General features: G+C 33.6%; 1 protein-coding gene across 5 annotated transcripts in view; it reads right to left on the bottom strand.

The window, feature by feature from the left end:
* GRIK2 (glutamate ionotropic receptor kainate type subunit 2) overlaps positions 1-23,143 on the bottom strand; it is a 661,616-nt gene that overhangs the window by 33,948 nt on the left and 604,525 nt on the right. For all 5 annotated transcript variants that reach the window (XM_045499147.1, XM_045499151.1, XM_045499149.1 and 2 more), the window contains exon 15: positions 3,369-3,594. In XM_045499147.1, coding sequence (XP_045355103.1) covers positions 3,369-3,594 — 226 coding nt within the window. The remainder of the gene's footprint in view (positions 1-3,368; positions 3,595-23,143) is intronic.

Here is a 23,143-nt window from a genome sequence, read left to right as displayed (position 1 = left end):
GCATATTGCAAGGTTGTTGGAAATGATGATACTTTCTAATAGCACATTATTGGTCTATTGCCTAAAATATAAATTTGCTTATACACCCTTTCATAAATGAATGAAAGTATACTTGAAAAGTTAGCAAAGAAATCACTCATTACAAATTCCAGGTAAATGGTACACGAACTCATGAAGTTGGTGAGTTCATTATGTAATTCTTACCAAGGGAAAGAATCATACCAGATCTAACTATGGTGAATGCCACAGTTTGAGGATTCCATCAACACAAAAACTTTGCTCCTCAAGCAGGAATTATGAAAACTCAACCATTAATAAACGTTTATCATATATTAGAGTTAATTATAAAACTTTGGAATTAATACATACATTGGCATAACAACAGCAAGGCTTTGGGAGGTTTTTTTTTTTCCTGTTTCAGGCAAAAAAGTGGTTAGTTCTATGTGCAGAATTTATAAACAATAATAATATCAACTATCACCGCACACTAGGTAGTCAAAACACATTAAAAATAAAATATTCCACCTCAAAAATATTTTCTGTGCATCTAAGTTCTAAACAATTATTGTTGAGTTTTAATAGCCCAACTTCTATTAAGGTTTGAATTAACATACATTTAATTTTTTATTCTTTAATAATATTCTACTTAATTTGGAGAATTCCCAGTATACAATTTACTTCCAACACATCTGATTTCAGCTACATTTGCATACTTTGGGAATAAGAATCCAAGATTTTGAGGGTTTTTTTGTTTTCTTGTTTTCATTTCTACAGTTACTATGGAAGCATTATTTGGGGTCTACTATATTAATATAGCAATTTGTAGTATTACAGGAGATAGTATCTCAAAATTCTCTCAAAGCTAGTTCAAACTATTTTGAACTACATAACAAATTAGAGAAAACTTCATCTAATATGATAGAATTTAGTGTAGAATTTTTTTGTGTGTGAAGTCATTATATAAGGTGGAAAGGTTTTGGATTTCCCAGACATTTGAAAGCTGCTAGAAAGGATCTCAAAGAAGCAAAGACTCTTTATAGTATTGTAATTTCTGGAATTTATTTTGAAATTGGATTTTTATAAATCTACGCCCCACTTTGTAACTATTGTATACATGTTAGTTCATTTGAAAGAAAATTTTCAAAATTAAACTTAAATTTATGAGTGAAGATAAATTGACAAATGTGGTTATGCTATTTATTAAACATGAATACATGAAGGTCAGTTTTGGCCTGGTCATTGACAAATTTGCAGAAGTTAAGGCTAAGGAAAAATTTAAAGTTATTATTTGCTATTGTGATGGGCCAGTGAATAGCTGTTTTCCCCTTTATTTCAAAAATTACACTGTTGCTAATTAAAACATGTTAACCTGTTATTTTTTCCCTTTTATATAGTATTCGTTTTCTGTTTCTGCTGTAACAAATTACCATAAATTTATTGGCTTAAAACAACACCAATGTATTGCCTATTATTTCGAAGGTCACAAGTCCTAAAAGTGATGTGTCTGCAGGACTGCATTCCTTCTTCAACCTCTAGGAAAGTATGTTTTCTTGCATTCTAAACTAATTCTTACAGGTCCTCTGTATTGCTTGGCTTGTGGCCCTTTACTCCATATTTAGTTCAGCAGGTAGCATTCTCAAATTTCTCTCCGTCTCTTTTCCCCCTCAACTTCCCAACACCATGGTCTGAAGGTTTGTGACCACCCAAATTCTTATGTTGAAACCAAATCTTCAATAGGATGGCATTTGGAGGTGGGGTCCTTGGGAGGAAATTCATTATTAGATGTGGCTGTCATGAATGAGCTTATAAAAGGGACTCCAGAGAAATCCCTGACTATTCTGTCATGTGATACCCATCTATTACACAGGAAGCAGGTCTCACCAGACAAGGAGTCAGCTGGCACCTAGATCTTGGACTTCCAGTTTACAGAACTGTGAAAAATAAAGTTCTACCCTTTAATCAATCTCTGGTATTTTGTCACATGTGCTGGAATGGACTAAGACATTCTTCCTTTCCCTTCTTCTGTTGTCATGTCTCCTTAACTGTGACTCTGACCCTTGCTACTTTTTTATAGGGATCCACCTAGTTAATCCAAAATAATCTCCCTATCTCAAGATCCTTAACTAATCACATCTGTAAGATCTCTTTTGTCATATAAGGTCACATGTTCACATATTTTGTGGATTAGACTATGGATATTTTGGGGGATCCATTATTAAGCCCACCACATATACACATGTACTGTAATATTGCATGTTAATACACTTATTTATCAGATGAATATACATATTCATATATATTATACACATACGTGAAGTTCAATAAATCAAAATGTCCATCGTTTGCCTTTTCTGGCAATTATTATCCTTTATTTCCTTTCATGATTATTATAGAGAATAATTTTGTCATATGAAAGCAAAAGGATGTTATAAATAATTAAACCAGATGTCAAATAATCTAGATATGTTACTGGAAAACAGTCTGCTATTTCTCTTAAAACAAATATCTTCTCTGTGGTTTATATACACAATGGAATACTACTTGGCAATGAGAAAGAATGAAATCTGGCCATTTGCAGCAATGTGGATGGAACTGGAAGGTATTATGTTAAGTGAAATCAGCCAGGCAGAGAAAGACAGATACCATATGTTTTCACTCATGTGTGGATCTTGAGAAACTTAACCGAAGACCATGGGGGAGGAGATGGGGAGAAAAAAAAAGTTACAGAGAGGGAGGGAGGCAAACCATAATTGACTTTTAAGGACTGAGAACAAACTAAGGGTAGATGGGGGTTAGGGGAGAATGCAAAGTAGGTGATGGGCAGGGAGGAGGGCACATGGGATGAGCACTGGGTGTTGTATGGAAACCAATTTGACAATAAATTATATTTAAAAAATAAATTAAAAAAATATTTTCTCTAAAATTAAACAATAAAGCAAATATCCACAGGAAACAATGAACTATTTGTGGCTCATTCGTTTAATTAACTTTCTAACTCAAATACTACTCAAATACTATACTCATTAAGCCAAAAATCTGAAAAAATAAAATGCAAAAACTATTTGATTCATAAAACATTTACAATGTAGAATTGAGAAGGTCTTTTACATTGACGTTGCGGGTTTTTTCAACACCGATTCAGTATAAATGTCTACCAACCATTTTGGTGGAAATCAGTTTTTCTTTTGTTACTTACCAATTTAGAAGCGGATGTCCAAATTGCTTCCTGATTTTATACAGTAAGAGAACATAGCAAGATAGATTTATTAAAAACAAAATTCCCAAAGGCATATGGAGGCTTTGTTTTTCCTCCTCCTCACAGCAACTAAGATTAAAGAACAAAGAAAAGTGACTGACATAAAACCTACCCATGGGGGTGCCAACGCCATAACCTTTGGAGTCTATAAGGCCGCCAATCTGTGTCAGGTTACAATTCCGCTGGGTAACAAACTCAATGGTCGTTGACTCCATTAGGAAAGCATAATCAGAGGTGAGGACTCTCTGGATTCCTTCTTCATTACTTTTGACGAGTACTGACTGCCTCCTGCTACTCATAAAGGCCCACATTTTGTCATATGTAGATATTTTTGATTTCTAGGGAGAAATGAAACAGGTAAGAATATATATTCCTTAGTTTCCATGTGATCCTACAATATTTAGATGGAACTTACTATATTTCATTTAAATTTATTTAACAAACATATCAAAAAGCATGTTAAAAAATGTACAGCTAGTAAATCATAGAAGCCAATAAAAAAAGAGAAAATGATATTAATAAGGAGGAACTTTTGTGCTTGTATCTCATATGAGTATCTCATGTGTATAATTTTATCTTTCAACATTACTATAACATCAAATTTGGAAGAGACAGACACTGGACACCAACTGACACTGTAAAACCTTGAGGTTTTTCTTTTTCTTTTTTTCTTTTTCCTCGTTTGGTTGACTGTGACACCCAACGTCACATCATCCTCCAAGAATACACAAGGATATAGATAGGCTGAACAAACATAAGGAGTTTGTTACAAGTAAAATTCTCCACTGAAACGCAATCCAGACACCACAGAACCTCTGGTAGCCTGCTTCAGGAAAGCTGTCATTAAGATCTACAAACTAACTAAAGTTTCCTGGACCCATAAAATTGAATAGTTTTTATATCCAAATGAAAATTCTCAGTAAGGCTTTACTAGGGTTTTATTAGTAAAGGAATGAAATGGGTTTTGTTCAGAGGGCACTGGTAAAAACATAAACATGAAAAGGTTAGCATCTGCTTATGGAAAGCTCAGCTCTAAGCCCTTATGTCAGTTAAACTCTTACACAAATACAAAAAATAATACTGAAGCTATAAACACAAGGAGGATATTCACTATATTGTTAGCACTGTCATAAAAAGTTGAAACTATTTTCAAGTGCATAGATATGCGATCTTTTTACAGCTTAAGCATGTATTTAGTCCTACATATGCCAGGTCATAAATGAGATATCACTACTTCTTCCACTAAAAGCAGGTGCACAATATTTAGAAAACTTATGGCATTATTTCAATGATGAAATAGGAAGAAAACCCTTAAATTTACTGGGGGAACAAAATAATGAGTGTTTTCTAAAAACAAGTATAGCGTTAGGGCTAAGGGAGGGTAGAAATTCAAACCTTTGCTCTTCAATGAAACACTAAGGCATGCCCAAAGGCCAGTGGCTCAAAGTTTGAAAGACTGCAGCTAAAAAGTGTAGAATAAGATTGATAGGATTACAAATTTGAGCAGCTTTGGTGGCATGTTAATTATTTTAAAGTAAAATGATCATATGTTGGAAGTAGAAAAGAAAAATGAAAGGAATATTTAAGGTTATGATGAAATCCTTATTGGAATAGTTAAGACCAATAGTGATATTTTTTTTTCTTTTGAGAGAGACGGAGGGAGGGATTGCACACATGCATGCAGGGGAGGGGCAGAGAGTAAGGGAGAGAATCCCAAGTAGGCCCTGCTTTGTCAGTGCAGAGCCCAACTCAGGGCTCAGACCAACAAACCATGAGATCATAGCCTGAGCTGAAATCAAGAGTCAGATGCTTAACCAACTGAGCCACCCAGGCACCCCACCAATAGTGAGATTTTGCATAGATTCATTTGGCTTCCCAAATGTTACTACATAATGACAATAGCCACAACAAACTCACTTCCTTTCAAAGATAAAATTTTTTTCTCCTAATGTTTTGCATCAAACAAGACCTAAATACAAAATAAAATCAAAATTAAAGCTCACCTGCAGATTAAGGAGATTTTTAATAAAAAACTAAGTTGGACATATTTTTTGATTTAGTAAATCTGTGGCTGATAACAAATAGATATAAAATCCCATAAATGATAATTCTAAAATGTATGTCATCACCTGCACTCTCATGACTTGGTAATTTAAAAAGCAACTTTTTATCAAGGAGTGATAATGAAATATCATGGTAATATGATATTACCTTGTAGTATCATAACATGGGCATACTCTCTGAGGCCTAAACCAAGCAAAGATAAGAAAGTATACAAAAAGTTATTTTTACCTAATGTGGTCATAAATTGCCTAAATTCTCTCCTTTGTTTCAGTTATAAAAACGTTAACAGTTAATGTTTTACTGCTTTAGTAACATGATTTCCAATTAGTGATAACACATTCCATCCACTAACACAAGTTAATTTAAATAAAACTTGAAAAGTAGTATTTTTGTCCCAAATAGAGGAGGACTCAGATTGTTTATAATAGCAATAATCATTTAAATATGTCCATATATTTATAAAATCATACATCATTATATCTTCCTCTTTTTATAGTATTATATATGTTATAATATGCAATATAAATTTTAAAATATTAATAATACTTTCTAATTTAAAAAATATACAACACAAACAACTTAAAAAAGACAAATTCTTTTTCAACAGTATAATAACAGTATAAAATTCTTTTTTAACAGTTAATATGTTGCTGTGTAAACAGATCAAACTTTTTTTAACAACTGAAAACCAAGAAACTAAAGACTATTTCTAATCTATCCTTTATGGATATATATAGTTTAATTTTAAATTAATGTGAATGTAGGGGCGACTGGGTGGCGCAGTCGGTTAAGCATCTGACTTCAGCCAGGTCATGATCTCGCGGTCCGTGAGTTCGAGCCCCGCGTCGGGCTCTGGGCTAATGGCTCAGAGCCTGGAGCCTGTTTCCGATTCTGTGTCTCCCTCTCTCTCTGCCCCTCCCCCGTTCATGCTCTGTCTCTCTCTGTCCCAAAAATAAATAAACGTTAAAAAAAATTAAAAAAAAAATAAATTAATGTGAATGTAGTATTATTTTACATTTGAAATATCTAATCTATAAAATGAAACTTTAATTGACCAAATACGAATTTTACAAAATGTATTTTCATATAAAATTCTTTGAATGCTTTCCTGCACTTATATTTTATTCTTATGAGCACTTCTTAGAAATTACTATTGATAATCATTTTGAAACTAATCATTTCCAACCTTCCATTGCTATGTAAGATCTCTCATTGATTTACTTCTGATTTCCAGAAATCTATTGTCTATAATTTTTGTATAGCTTTACTCATTTTTCCTGTCGGCAGAAGATATAAGTATTTCTTTTATTCTTAGAATTGTAGAATAGGTTTAGATACAGAAGTCACCCCAATTTTTTTTTGTTTCTCTTAATAAAAATAAAAACCCAAAGAAGAGATATTTCAGTTTAGAAATATACATTCTATATGGCTTGTTTGCTAGATTTGTTGTCATTCTTTGATCACAATTTCTAATTTAGCACAGTCACTTCTTTGCACCTCCCATTGACGGCTGTAAAACACAACCGTAAAACCCAAAGTGTGATTAAAAATCATCACTGCGCCTCCAGACTCTGTGTGTGTGTGGTAGGGGTGGAGATGCCTTTCAATTCTCACCTATTTCTACAGCAAGTTGAAAAGGCAGACTAATCTTTAGCATCTCCCGGCAATTTTATTACTTCTATTATATTGAGTAGCGAAGAGGAACCAGTGCATCACTGGTTTAAAAACAAAAGGACTCCACAACATGAATTTTACTGAAACCTTCAAATTTAAAGCAGCTAAGACAGCTTGCAACGCATTTGAACAAAGTATCTGAACAAATTCATAAGCTGAATAGGAAGCTTAGCATGCTTTTTTCTCTACAGACCTAACCACTCGGAAATAATTGGTTACCTATACTTAAGTAATATGTAGATTCTGAATATACTCAGACTGAGACAGGAGTAATGATCACTAGCTGTATGTCTCTTATTAATGGAATCTATGTTTTTATACAAGCTATTTAATCTCTGAATTTCAATGTGCATAATAGTCAAATATCTTTGCCAACTTTGCAGTGTTCTTGTGAGGCTCAAATAAGACACTACATGTGAGCACACTGTGCAATAGTATGATATTTTTATAATTCTGATTATTTTTCAAAAAGAGAGCATACTACCACCAAATGCTTAAAAGTTAATTTTCCTAAAAAATGCCAAAAGTATGGCAAAGATGGCAGGTTGACTATCGCTTTGAGTACATGTTCTCTCCTATGGCATGAATCCACAAGGCACAAAACAATAGGAGAATGTACAACAGAAATGAATTTTTGGAAGCTGGAAAGCAGAAAGGTGAATTGTAACTCAGTTAAGTAACTTTTATAACACTCTTTCTCCCACAGAAGTCTCAGAGATTGGAATTTCTTTTTTTTCCTTTCCTTATTTTTTATTTTTATTTCTTATTTAGTTTTTGTGAACATTTTATTTTTTAATATAATTTATTGTCAAATTGGTTTCCATACAACACCCAGTGCTCATCCCAACAAGTGCCCTCCTCCATGCCCATCACCCACTTCCCCCTCTCCCTCACCTCCATCAACCCTCAAATTGGAATTTCTATATGCCTCTCAAAGCCAGATGACCAAAGTTCTAACAAAAGTAAAATTTATTGAAAGAATGTCTTTAAAAATGTTAGATCCTTGATCCTTGATCCATTCCTCCCCCTTCCCTTTCTCTGAGCATCATGGTGACTGCTCCATCTCACCCAAGCAGAAGACTAGAGGTTTTATTCTCTGGAGAGGAAACAAGAACACACTGGACACAGGTGATCCAGGGAGGACATATTGAAACCAGAAGAAATTTAAGTTGGAGTCTACAACCAATGTCAGGTCTTTTTCTGTCCTGGTTCTTAAAATTCTTCCAGAAGAGACCACAGAAGATTTTTTCAAGCAAAACTGACTGCACCAGAAATATAATTATCATGATGATGATGATCATCATCATCATCATATCAGTTAACTCAGATAAAGTTCAGCATGTGTGATGTATTATTCTAAATTATCTATAAATATTAAATAATTCAAATTTTACAAGATTCTGATTAGGTGATAAGTATCTTTTCTGTCATCTTACAAACGAGAAAACTGAAACATGGATAGGTTAATACTTTGCCCAAATTCATGTGGCTACTTTGTGCCAAAGCCAGGAGTCAAACATTGGCATATTAGTTACTGAGTTTATGTTCTTAATCATTGCACTACATCAATTCTATCTAGGGTACATATCATGGATTTCCAACAAAATGATCTACCACATCACCCTCTAGCAAGGCTCACAGTTTTTCAGCTTTGAGCAATCATCCAGAGTTTCCAGTGAGCCTTGTAGAGTCTGTTATATATCATCAAACAACCAAGGATAACCAGATAGTTGAAAGGAGCCTCTAACATGAAATATAAAGAATAAAACAAGCAATATAGCATAAATGTGCTCAGAGAATTATATATAAACAAAAAGAATTTAATGGACTCTGTTGAAAGAAAATTACCAATTTTCTGATATCAAGGGGTGCTTGGGTAATTCAGTTGGTTGAGCATTGGACTTCGGCTCAGGCTGTGATCTCACAGTTCATGAGTTTGAGCCCCATGTCAGTATCTCTGCTGTCAGCACAGAGCCTGCTTCAGATTCTCTGCCTCCCTCTCTCTCTCTGCTCCTCCCCCAACTTGCGTGCATGCTCTCTCTCTCTCTCAAAAATAAAATAAACATTTTAAAAATTAAAAAAATAGAAATCTGATAACAAAAATGAAAACCTCAAGGAAAATTTTAGAAAATAAAGTTTAAAGAAGTCTCCAGAAAAGTAGTAAAAAAAGTTAAAAAGACAGAAAGAAGGAAAGAAATGATACCTGAAGGCTGAGTCCATGTCAGCTACATAATGAGAGGTGAACTTTCTAGACAGGGGAAAATCAGTTAAGAGATGCTATCTTGGACATGAATTTGATAGGTTGACATAATTGAAGGAAGTACACTTTGGCCGTGGCACACAGAGTCAAGGAACATGGTACTAGAAGAGGCTAGCGATGATAGAGAAATAGATAAGGGATGACCAATATAACTTTACTGTTTCCCTCAGCTTTCTCAACTTTAGAGGACTTTCTTTCTGTATACAGTCCACTGACCTCACTTTTATCTTGGCCTTTCCAGAATTCAGATGGACTAACCACTGAAGTCCCTTCACTCTTCTTTCTTAGATTATTCACTTTAGAAAGTTATGTCATTGTAAATTCTTATTTTGAATCTTTGACATGCAAAGCTTTTTAAAAGCCTCTCATCAGTTTTATAGTCTAGGGCTATCTTTCTCAAGGACCCAGAAGCCATCCTTGAAATATAATCATCAAAGAAGATAAGCACCTCTACCATCCAGTCTCTCTGGGAAGCAAAGATCTTAATTTATGTGGGCACTTTAAGTTATAAAACTACCTCCTGTCATGAAGACACTAAAAGTTTATATTTCCTTTGGGCAAGGCCAATTAACAAACACAGTCGGCTATGATGCCAATACCACAGCTCTTAGGAGCACACAGCAGAAGTCTATGTAACAGTACTTGCACTGGGGAAGTACTGTTGGAGATAGAAAAACCAAGACTTCAAGGTGTGTGTGTGTGTGTGTGTGTGTGTGTGTGTGTTACGAATAATGTTTGGTCATTATTGGACTAGGAAGTAAGATGATGTTTAGGTTGAATGAATCATTGGTCTCTGGCTTAAACTAGAGAGGAACCGAGAAAGAAAACAAACAAACAAACAAAAACATCAAAAGAAGGCTGACAGAAAGGATTATACCTAGTAGGTTGGTTGGAGGTACCTAAGAAACATCTAAATAAATCGGTCATGTGAAGGTGGAGTACAGGAAAAGGTCAAGCTAAAGATAAAGATTTTGGAGTCTTCTTGGATACAGAAGACCAAGTAGTGGATAGATGAGAAAAAAAAATTATAGAATACCAAGATCAAACTTAGTGAAAATTTGAATTTCTGAGGCTGGCAGAGACAAGTGAGCCTGAAAATGAGACACAAAAAGAAAAAAAAAAAGTGAACAAAGATTAAGAAAGAAAATCTGGAAACTGTGGTGCTGCAGAAATGAAGACAAGAGGATACTTAGTGAGGGAATGCTTACCTGTAGTGATTTGCCAAAAAAAGAAAAAAATGCATACAATGAGAATGAAATAATTTCCTTTGGATTTGGTAAGAAAGACTTCCTTAGTTATTTTAGCAAGAGCTAATTTAGTGAAGTATTTAGAAAACACATAGAAGTGGATTAAGGAAGGATTTGGAGGAAGTAAAGTAGAGCCAGAAAGTGCCAAAAAAGAAAAATAATAGTATATCAGTAACTAGGCCTCTAAAGAACAGGAGATCCATGGCAGTAGATAGAAAAATATTTTGGTTTAGGTAAGATTTTCAAAGATTAAAGAGATTGAAGCATGTTTAAATGCCAATAAGGAGGTTTCAGGAGAAAAGAGAGGTTTAAAAAGCCAGAAAAAGAAAGACAATTAATAATGCCTAGTTTTAGTATGGTGAATCTCTAGTAGAATAAAAAAGGATTTAAAACACTGCAATTGGCTCGACCTGTGATTTCAAAATATTTGTGTTAAACATATGTGGAATTATACTGACACTCTAAGACGTATTATGTAATGAGGAAATAAGCCTCAGCCAGATTTATTTATAGTAAGATAGAAAAGTGTTGAACATTTTAAAAGTAAAATAGACTATGGAACCTTTAAGGTTAAAATCAATAGATAGAAGATGTACAAATTAAACATTAGGAATAAAAAAAGATTGGGGCGCCTGGGTGTGACTTGATTTTGACTCAGGTTATGATCTTACGGTTTGTGAGTTTGACCCCCTCACCAGGTTCAGTGCTGACAGTGTGGAGCCTGCTTGGGATTCTCTCTCTCTCTCTCTCTCTCTCTCTCTCTCTTTCTCTCTCTCTGCCCCTCCCATGATCTCTTTCTCTAAATAAATAATTAAAAATGAAATTAGCAATCAATAAAATATTGTACACTGAGTGTGAAAGTTGTATGTAAACTCAGTAGAAAGGACATATCAAGTTGCACATAAGACTGTAGGTGAAAGATGGGACACATTGAAAGAACCAAGTATACTATGTTTTGTTTAATCTACTATGATTAAGATTGGTTTCTTTCAATGAAGTCATTACCAACTATTGTCAAGGGACAGGATAAAATCACGGATAGGAATGAAGAAAATGTACAGTCTCTGCAGGTTTCCTAGCTTTGGTGTTACAGAGAGGAAAGGATCAATGTAGGACACCAGGAATGATTCAGGAATTGAGACATAGCTTGGCCCTGTGCATTACTGCTGCTAACTGATTAGGAAAGACTTTCAAGAAGAATGTATTATTTAAAGCAATATGAAAAATGAAAGTCAGGTAATAAGCTAAGCATGAAATAATATAATTCTCTTTAAGGAAAGCATTGAGATAATGACAAATTGAGCATAAGAGAAAAGCTGTTCAGATAGAGTTTAGCCAAGTAAAAGAAATATTGAATTAGTGGGGGAAAAAATCTTGTTTTACTCCTTTGCTTAACACAGATGAGAGAACTAAGGCTAATTCATAAGAAAAAAAAAAAAAAACAATTACCAGTGAACATAGATTTGGAAAGAGAAAAGTGATGATAGGATTTATGACATCATAATTTTACAGAAGAATTTTAATTACATAAAAAGGTAATTAATTCTTTGGCAAAAATGAGAAACATTGCTAAGTATTATCCTTATAGGTATGTTGTACATAATAATTTAGATAAAGTTAAGCAAATAAATTAAATCATGACTCAAAGAGATTTCTGGAAATGCATATGAAAGTCAAAGCACTACAGAGGAAAAAACATTTAAAATTTTCTTATTTTCTCAAGCAACTTACCTTGTGATTCTGAACAATGGAATCCATTTCTTTGTTGTTGTTTTTGTGCCCCACTTAAAGACACTTTTTCTTCTATGTTAAATCGGATGCATTAAGGATGTCAATGTTTAGCCGTGTTTGTTTTATCAAAATGCTGAGGTCTGTAAGCTGATTTGGTTTCTGCTACATCAGCACAAAACCAATGAAACTAGTTCATAAGGCACTGTCTTTTTATAATAGTTTTATGGGCTATGAAACATCAACAGAAGGATAAAAGAAAATATTCTTGTCAAGAATAAACTTACAAAGAGTAAGAGATACAATACTTTTAAAAACTTGAAGATGCCAAATGATTTGTGCTTTAAGAACAGATTTCGGTATAAATACTTAAAATATTTTAAACATAGAGCTAGCTAATGATTTACAATTTAAGAATATATTTGTTTCAGTTTCTGACAGAACTCAAAGTTTACAACCTGAAATTATTTGGCTCTTTGCAGATCTCAAATAACTAATGATTTTACGGAGTGTTTCCTGAGCATTTTTAGAGAGACTTTTAGAAGTGGTAAGATTACTATAAGGATAGTGATTTGAAGTTTTGTTTCTATCTCTTATAAAATGTTATGAAAGCTAATAAAGCAAGAATTACTCTTGTACCATTTGCATAGAACTTTTCTTACTGGGAGTAACACATTGTACAAATACAAAGCCATCTTCTTTTCTTAAAAAAAAAATATTTGGCTTAAATTCTTTAGTACACAAATGAATTTTTTTCCCACAAACAAATTCTTCACCTTCATTCGTTTTGCTTGCTGTCAAGTACAAATTATAACTTGGAAACCCTATTGTGCTCATTAAACCTGTCAGCCTAAAAATGATGAGAAATTAACATTATCAATATTTGTGTGACCTCCAGAAGCAAGAATTTAAAATTAACTTTTAAGTATGTTCTAGGTTAAAGTTTATTTTCATGAATAAAACTCCAACTCCTTAACATTAATCTTCTTTGAACTTTCATAACCACAAAGTATCAGGATCACAAAGACAATCCCATACTATTTTTGAGATGGTCTATTATACATAATATTAGAAGTGTTGACTACAACTCAGATTCTTTAACAATGTTAATCAAGTGGTACAAGACCCAAAACACCTTGAAATAATCTAAAGAAGACTTTCTATTAAGAATCCACTTATTTTGATTTAAAAAAACATTTAGGAAAAAATGTTTTATCTTCTAAACCATTATGTCTGGCAGCATTAGTTGGACTTCGGTGTATGGATGAATATGGTGAAATTACTAAAAGAAGAGGCAATTATTTCTCACCAATTTTTATCATTAGCGAAGTAAATTTGTGGTACTGGACACTTACTCAAATTTTTCCTTCTCAATAAATTCCACATAACCAATTTTGTTTCTAATATTAACCTAAATATTTGGGCAAAAGTGCTATCATAATATTTCTTATTTGTTATGAAAAAGTCACATGTAATAGTCCCTAATACAAGGTTTGGAAATAGCCTATTTCAAGGTTTCCCTTGGTAAAGGAGAATTTGGCTGAGATTTGCATTTTAATTTTTTATTACAGTAAATAAATTACCAACAATACTGGAACATATGTGCTAGGTAAGAACAGCTGAGCCCTATCTGGACTCATCTGACCTTGGTCACTAGGAAATTAGAGTTAATTCAGGAAAACAGGACTGAAGCCATATGTGGTTCATATCAAAGATGGATCTGAGGCTAGTGCAGTGATCTGAAAGCATTTGGTTGTTAGCAAACCTGTCAGTCCTTGGAATAATTCTGGCAGTTTTATCTCAAAGCATCTGCAATCTCTTAAAACAGGAAATTTGAAGAGAAGGGCAATGAAACAATGTTTTTCTTGTGTTACTGAGAGTTAATAGAGGAATAAGAGATGGCATTTTGAGCAAGCATGATATGATGGGCAGCAAGCTTAAAATGATCTTGTGCAGTTAAAGGCAGTTATTATTTTTAGGTGGTTAACCAGTATTTGATAACTCATTCTGCACTATTCAGAATCCCTGATATAATGAGTCTTCTGTTATAGCATTTTATTCTTTAAATGAGGTATCCTGAACTTTCCTGGTCAAATGCTTTCTTTTCTCATAAATAATAGTAATCAACAATATATTTTACTATCATTTGGCCAATTTTAAACAAAATTAGGAAGCAACTTCACCAAGTCAATGGAAACCCTTGAATAAGCCCCAATTTCTTAGCTATATCTAATAAAAAGCTTCCCTACAAATCTCACAGAAATGTTATGATGAATAGATGAAAAAAATATGAAGTCACTTTGACAAGCTATCAAGCTCTCTAAAGGTATCAGGATTGTATTCTTATCTCAAGTTTTACGTAATCAATCAATGGAGAAACAGTAACTCTATACTATGACTACAGCATTTGCCCACTGTGTTACCCTATATATGCCTTTACCTGTAGAACAATTTATAATTTTTAGAAATATGGAAGCATTCACTTGCTTACTCATTTACTCAGTTATTTTTTCATTCTAATATTTATTGAGCACCAGCCTGGTGGAAGTGCTCATGCCAGGATGTGTATGCAGAGACTAGCCAAAAACAAAGCATGGCCCCTGTCGTAGCAGAGCTTTAAGTCTCATAGTACATGACAAGTAAACTAAGAATTTACTTTGTGTGATAGGTGCCATGACAAATGACAGATAAGGTGGGACCAAAGACATGACAGAAAGTCAGAGGAAGTAAGTTTCTTTCCTTTAAGATTCAAATCACTAATGGGGTACCTGGGTGACTCAGTTAAGCATCAGACCTCAGCTCAGGTCATGATCCCATGGTTGGAGCCCTACATCTGGCTCTGTGCTGACAGCTCAGAGCCTGGAGCCTGCTTCAGATTCTGTGTCTCCCTCTCTCTCTCTGCCGCTCCCCTGCTTGAGCTCTATGAATAGATGTGGGAAACGCGCACACACACACACACACACACACACACTCCAAAATAAAAGTCTCAACGTTTGAAACTTTTTTTAATGTTTGTTATTTATTTATGTGTTTGTTTATTTATTTATTTATTTATTTATTTATTTATTTATTTAGAGAGCCTGCACAAGCAAGGGAAGGGTAGAGAGAGAATCTGCCTTTTGAGAAAGGCAGAGGGAGAATCCCAAGCAGGCTTCATTCTGTCAGCAGAGAGCTGGTCATGGGGCTGGACTCAACGAACCATGAGATCATGGCCTGAGCCAAACCAAGAGTCAGTCCCTTAACTGACTGGGCCACCCAGGTACCCCTCAACATTGGAAACTCTTTTTAAAAGAGTCATCATTCTCATTTTCAGCCAGTACCTTTTCTAGGGTTTCATAATTTTATTGGGAGATTATACAAATATCACCAAAGTATTTTAAAGATACATAATATCTGTATTGTTATAACCTTATTACATTAAACTATACATAAAATGAATGCTTTGTTTATAAATAGTAAATAAATGGCCTTAGTTGAGTCCCAGGGACTTAAGGGCGAAGACATGAACAGCCTTATTAACATCTCCATCCACTGACTGGACAAGCCTACTTGATCACAATATTCATGAATTTAATATGTATAAAGTAACTGTATTAATGACTACCTGAATCTTTAACCTGAGGCACCTTTTAATTAGAAAAGCCACATTCTAACGTAGGGGCTTGAACTTGTTGTTTTCTCTGACTGGAACCCACTTTCCTTGAATATTTGTGTGCCTCACTCTTCTCTTCCTTCCAGTCTTTGCTCAAAATCCACCTTCTCAAGGAAAACTTCCACTTTTTATATTATTTAATAATTCCAACTCCTGACTTACCATAGATATGCCTCCTGCTTTACTTTTATCCATAGCTCTTAATAACTAGGTAGTATATTTCCTATTTTTATCTATGCATCTGTTCAGTTTCTATCTCCATCCACTATGAGATAAACTATGAAAATGGACATGTTTTTCTTGTTTTGTCAGGACAAAATGGCCTCTATACCAGGAACAGTGCCTCATACATACCAATAGGTATTTATTGAGTAAATGACCCAAAGATGCATAGATAAATGAATAAATGCACACAATGGAATTATTTAAATTGTTCTAAAATTTAAAAGACAGGGATAATGAGGGCAGCCTGGGTGGCTCAGTTGGTTAAGCATCTGACTTCAGCTCAGGTCATGATCTTATGGTTCTTGAGTTTGAGCCCCGCCTTGGGCTCTGTGCTGACAGCTTGGAGCATGGAGCCTGCTTCAGATTCTGTGTCTCCCTCTCCCTCTGCTCCTCCCCTGCTCATTCTCTGTGTCTCTCAGAAATAAATAAACATTAAAAAAAATAAAGTAAAAATAAATAGAAGACAGAGGTATTAGTCTCAGCTCTGGTATTACCAAGCTAAGTGGTATTTGGTGAGTAATTTCATCTCGCTGGAACTCAATTTGCTCATATGCAAAACAAATGGGTTAGACCATATAAATGCTAAGATATCTTTCATCAGAGTAGGTCTGTATAACTATGCATATTTAGCAGAATAACTAGGTACATTTACTTCTTTCTTTCTGTTCTGTTCATGGTTTAATTTAATAAGGAAAAGAATACCACTGGCCTAGTTTTAAAGCAAAGCATAAATAAATCCACATCATTGCACTGCATAAATAATTTTAACTTTCATTTCAATGTTAAAATGTAGTTTATACATATTAATAAAAATCCTCTAATGTATTTCACATTCCACATATCTCAAGGAAGATATGTGCAGTAGGATTACCATCTTCTCTGTTCTTTCCCCAGTTCCAAATCATCACTGTCCTAACCCCTTTGAAAACAAACCAAGGTATAAAACCCTACACTTTTAAGACCCATACCATTCAATCTGACTATCTAATTCCTCTTACTATAGTCTTCTACTTATTTCTGGATATTTCTATCATTCTTAATATATTGTAGTACCCAGATGTTTGTTTCTATTAGTAATGGACTAGTAAATGTTTAACAATTGGCTTTCTGCAAAAGGGGAAAAGGCCTGGATTTGTAAGGTTTCCTGGTTTTTATAGTTTAAATATCCCTACTATTGCCATTTTAAGCTATGGACATGATATAAACAAAATTATAAAATTCTTGAAAATTTAATTCCTGCAAGTCAGTATAAGCCAGCTCCAATAACAGTACTGCATAGCCTTCACTGGAAGTCCTAAGTGACTTCATGTTGTTTGACAATCATTTCAACAGACTTTCTTAGTAGAGCCTTAGCCACCCAAATCCATGGTCATATAGGTTATTTATCAACACCTACATTTTCTTTACTTTCAGAATCAATTTCTCAAATATCCTACTGCATGATTATCAGCTCTTTCTTCTCTAGCGTGCCTATTCATTTTTTTTTTTACTGTCTACATTTTCCAAGCTCATTGTTTCTTCATGCCCATTGATGGACTATATTCCAATTTATCAATACTCCCTACTTCTTTATAGTCCACTTTATTCAAGTGAACTCTCATGACCTGTAATTCCAAAATTAATGTTGCTAATATCCTAAATTCACCAACCTCTCTCTCTTCTTTGGGCAACCTAACTTAACCTCAATCCTGAATAAAACCAACTATCCACCTCCTCTAAGTCTGTAGCAAAGCAGCACAGTGTTGCTAGAAAAAGTCATACTACAAAAAATAAAGCTAAAGTAGGTGCTCAGTACTATCCAAAGTATACCTATCTCAACTTATTCTCCATGATGCCTATTTCAACTTTCTCTCCTTTTCTGAAACTCCAAACATTTTGTGGACTCACTCACCTGTTGGCAATTGACCTTGCCTTTACTTCATAGTGAAAAATGAAATCACTTATAGGAACAAACTCAAGAACCAATCCAAAACCCTTCTTCTGGTAAAAATCTCCTTATATCACATATTGCAATCTCTCCTCTTCTCTTTCTGTTCTGTTCCCCTTGTTCCCACAGTGAATCCTTCATTTTGTGGTTTGGATTCTGCCACATCTTTTTGTCTTTTACAGGAATCTTACATAATTATTTCTCTTGTATTACTGCCCTTTAACTGACAACATTTAAGCTTGCTTGAGTCTTTTAGATCTTAACTTCCCTTTGTCTTGCTGACATTCTTTCAACTGACAGTACTATATTTTTTCTTTCCTTCTCTTTACAACAGAGTTGCCTTCATTATTCCATTTCCTGATTTTCCTACCTAGTCCTCTACCCACCCCAATATGTCTTCCAGTTACATTCTTTTTAATAAATCTGAGTAACTATACCAATGACCTCCATATTTTAAAATTTAAATTTTGTTGTTGTTGTTTTCAGGCTACCTGTCACCCTCCAACATGCAATGCTCTTAACCGTTTGTGCACTTGACATCCTCTATCAACAGCTCTCTTCATATCCACTGCTGCTCCTTTCAGCCTGTTCTTTACACTGAGCCAGAATGATCTTTCTGAATCTCAAGCTTGGTCATGTCAACCCACACTTTATTAATTCACTGATAAGGCTCTCTGTTACTCCTAAGCTGAAAAGATGGTAATAACTGAAGCTATAAAGCTCTAACAGACAAAACCATTTGTCTACATATTTTCTCCTTATTCTTTTCTGACAAACCTCTTTCTAACAGGAAATACATTTGCTATCCTCTCATTCATTGTAATTTAATCATGTGACCCATTTTTGCCCAGTGATATAATCAGAAGTTGTTAATGGAGCTTCTGGTGAAATCTTCTCTATAAGGCTGATTCAATAGGCATGTTCCCCAGGCCTTTCTAGACTAACTCTGTGTTCTCAGCAGATTGAAGCCAACATCTGTAGATTTTAATTATACATTTAATTTAGTGATTATCTGTGTTTTTCATGACTCTTACTGGGTTATGGTGTAAAGGTACGTCTCTACACCTATTACAGGTACTGACAGAAAGACTCTCCATAAATATTTCAAAGAATGAAAAAAAAATGCAGTTAATGAAGTGATAGGCAATTAGGTATGAAATTCATAAAAAATGCACCATAAGGAAACATGCACCATAATTAGAATTTTCTTAATTCTAAAATTTAATTTTATAAAGTCTAAATGTTATTAGCTATCATAATGTTGTTATAGAATAATTGAAGGAAATATTCAGATCAATTGTGAGAATTTATCAAATCTCATTTTCATGCAGATAAATTTAAATAATACACTAATCACCACTAACATTAGAATGCATTAAAAGAAGATGGGTCAATATTGCTGACAATATACATACATATATATATGTATGTATGTATGTATGTGTGTGTGTATACATATATATGTGTGTGTATAATATATATATATATATTCACATATTCTTAGCTGCTTTTCTTAAAACTTTTTAGCCGAGAATTTGCATACAAAATGTTATGTTGAGCATTTTAAGAACATGATGTTATTTAAACTCTCATATTCCTGTGAGATAGGTTTTGTGAGACTCATAACGAAAATGAGAAAAGTGAGATGAGGGTAATTAGACATCTAGTCCAAGGCTTAAGGTAGATTCCTAACTTGTATGCGAAAGCAAGTTGCTGTGAGTTACAACAATAGGCACAATTTTGTTGAAATTGCCTTTCTGTAGTCTTTGGTATTATTTAAGGTAGTGATTCACAGATAAGCTAACATACACTTTCCAAAATAACTACCATAAGATGAAGTAAAATAGATGCAAAACAATAGATTCAGGCTAACAGAGTAAACAAGAGTAAGTTTTTAAAAAGACACCCCATGGCTCAGTTGGTTGAGTCTGACTTCGGCTCAGATCATCATCTCACAGCTTGTGAATTTAAGCGCCATGTCAGGCTCTGTGCTGACAGCTCAGAGCCTGGAGCCTGCTTCAGATTCTGTCTCCCTCTCTCTCTCTGCCCCTCCTCTGCTCTCTCTCTCTCTCTCTCTTTCTCTCTCAAAAATAAATCAACATTAAAATTTTTTTAAAAAACAGATACCTTAAATAATTAGGCAGAAGAATAAAATATGTAAAGAAAGCTAAAGAAATGCCAAAAGAAAAAAATCTAGTAGAAATACGAATGACAAAAACAAAACCCAGAACTATATGCATAGTACAACTAAGTTGGTAGCTTTTAAAAACCATCCTTTGAAGTTAATTCCAAAAATGATAATTCCTAGTATGTGTTAAGTGATTTCTAAATAAAGCTAACTTTAATCTTTAGAGCATGGTAAGAATAGTTTGGTTGTGCGAGTGGGTGTGTAAGTGTGTGTGTGATATGTTGACAACCTGTTCAACTCCCTTTATATCCACTGAGCAGGATTAAATCCACTGGAGAGTACATGAGGACCATTTTAGGAAGCTAGAGGCTAAAAATGATCTAATCCCAGGCCAGTTTACAAGGAACATGAAAAAATATCCACCTTTTTCCAGCACGGGGTTTCTCCCAGGCAACAATGCCAACAACAACAGGTGAGGCAAAGTGGTTTATATGGTTTATCACTTTACACTGCCATCCATTAAAGACAGTAGGAGAAACAATTTTCATGCATTCTACTCAACACTTTTATATTTAACTAAAATTACTTTCCTCATGACTTCATCCTTTCTTTCGACACAAACTAGACTACTAGAATCTTCTCCTTCTATACCTCTGAGTAGAAATTGCCAGGCTTTTTGTAGTGATGCCTCTAATTAGTATTCACATCCTATCCTCCAATAGTCATTACAATTTAGTAAACTATAGACTTTTATGTTGTCTTTTTCTGCACTGTGTCAATCACACTGGCAATTAATTTTGCTTCTTCTTCTATCCAGGTATTCAATTTAACATATACCTATTTAAAAACAAATGAACAAACAAACAAAAATAAGTCCTCATCCCTGAGTTAGAGTCCCATAACCTGAGTAACTATGAGTCTGATTCAATTTCATTTTTGTTTGCAAATCTCAAGCTTTATTTTTGTTCAGTAGGTTCTATAATAGGGATTTCTGTGCCAGGTACCTCTTTCACCACACCACAGTCACTCAAGAAGAATAAACCAACCCAAAGTTTTTATACCAGGGACCTATGTTGTTTTCCAAATATGTCCAACCTTGAACTTGATTTGATCATAGATCACCTTCTACGTAATCCATTGAATTTTCAACTTCTCTTCTGGATGGAGTGCTTACATTTTTAGAATGAATTATCAAAGTACAAGGTACACAATATTGAGAGAAAAATAAAACAAATAAACAAGAGTTCCAAAGTAGAGTTCAGTGAATATATGTGTGATGTTTGTGTGTTATTTAATCAGCCAATTTTATCAAATTTTGGAATGGAAAATAACTACTTAACCGAAAAATCCATCTTTCCTCTAATTCATTTACCAAAGTACATAAAGCTTTGTACCATACTTTAATGGACTTTATTTTGAAATGTTACCTATCTATGTGATAACTGACTTGTCAAACTAAAACAAAAACAAAAAAAATTAAGGGGGAAAGGAAAATAAATATTAATTTTAAAAACTAGAGAGGAGAATCATTCTTTCTCTCTGTCTCCATCCTCACAACAATGCAATAAGCAGGATAAAATTTTACCTCTCATTAAAGCTGAGAAAACTGACTTGTCAAAGATCATATGACAAGTAAGAGGTAGAGATAAGTGAGGAGAATGATTCTTGACAATGCCAATGAACTTAAAAAAACAATATGGATTGCTTGGATAAATATCCAAATCTACTTATACTTATAAAAATCAAGATAATTTTCTGACATACCTATATCCATAACTTTTACCTTTAAATGTGTTGGCATCAGTCTGGCTATATTGTGGTTGAAAGAAATGAAGAAAAGTATAATCTACTATTTAAAACACAAACTAATTCACACTCACAAAATTACCATTTTACAACTCAAAATTCATTTCAGATTAGGTTGAACTTTCAAGATCACTTCAAAGAAATTATAACCATAATTCAACCTTCTTAATACCAGAGGAGCTCAGTTGTGACTCAAAATGCATTAAATTAGATATGGATGAATTTAGTTATATAAGAGAAACATCAACTGCAAATATGGTGCAAAACAAAAAATTAAAGCTAACTTAGGAATAGGAGTAAAAACACGAATAAATCTCTAAAAAGATAAAACTGAAATTCTAGGTCATCACTTCCGCTATTATTAATGAATATTATAATTCTATAAAAATATACATGAACCAATTTGTAACTGAAAGCTAATGAATAGCATTAGTGAAAATTACATTATAAATGCTATAAAAACCATCTCCAAAGAAACTAAAATTCAGTAAACACAACATAGATGAACTTTTTATTTGTAATATATTTACATAAGTATTCATCTTGTAAATAGTATAATTCTAACCATTTAATTACTATCTGAGAAAGTAAAGATGAATGGTTATTTTACCCTCAGTATTTATATGTAATAATAATTTGGTACTTACTTTTGCATTTAAGGATTTTATGAAAACAAAGTACTTCTCTACTCTGATACTTGGTAGCCAGGGAGATAATAATAACAATAACAGTATTATCATGCAATGTTATTTCAACTTTTACGATTTAGTTATCTATCTTTCCCTGACAGATTTTCTATCCTAAGATAACAAACAAAAAAGGAGAAGTCTTTCTTAAAAAATATTCATCTTTTCACTAGAATGTATTTGTAAAAATGCATTTACTTCTCATGTGACTGCTCCTGACCATGCCCAGAAAGCACATACTTCTCTTTAAAGAGAAAATGAAACAATAACTTTTTATATGGATATTGTCAAATTAACACATGCAAATGATTTTTGCATCTTCAGAACAGTCACTTTATTTTAAATTTGCTCGCATTTTTAAAATTCTTTTTTGGAATTGCCTTCAGGTGTTACACCATATACTTTTGAATATCCTTATTATTAACAATCTTAATCATATAAGGGTAGATTTTCTTTTTGAAAATAAGTCAAAACATTTGGAGTAAAATAA

The sequence above is a fragment of the Leopardus geoffroyi genome, chromosome B2 (genome assembly GCF_018350155.1).
Source record: "Leopardus geoffroyi isolate Oge1 chromosome B2, O.geoffroyi_Oge1_pat1.0, whole genome shotgun sequence".
In the NCBI taxonomy this organism is placed as follows: domain Eukaryota; kingdom Metazoa; phylum Chordata; class Mammalia; order Carnivora; family Felidae; genus Leopardus; species Leopardus geoffroyi.
This window is presented reverse-complemented; position numbering and strand designations above follow the sequence as displayed.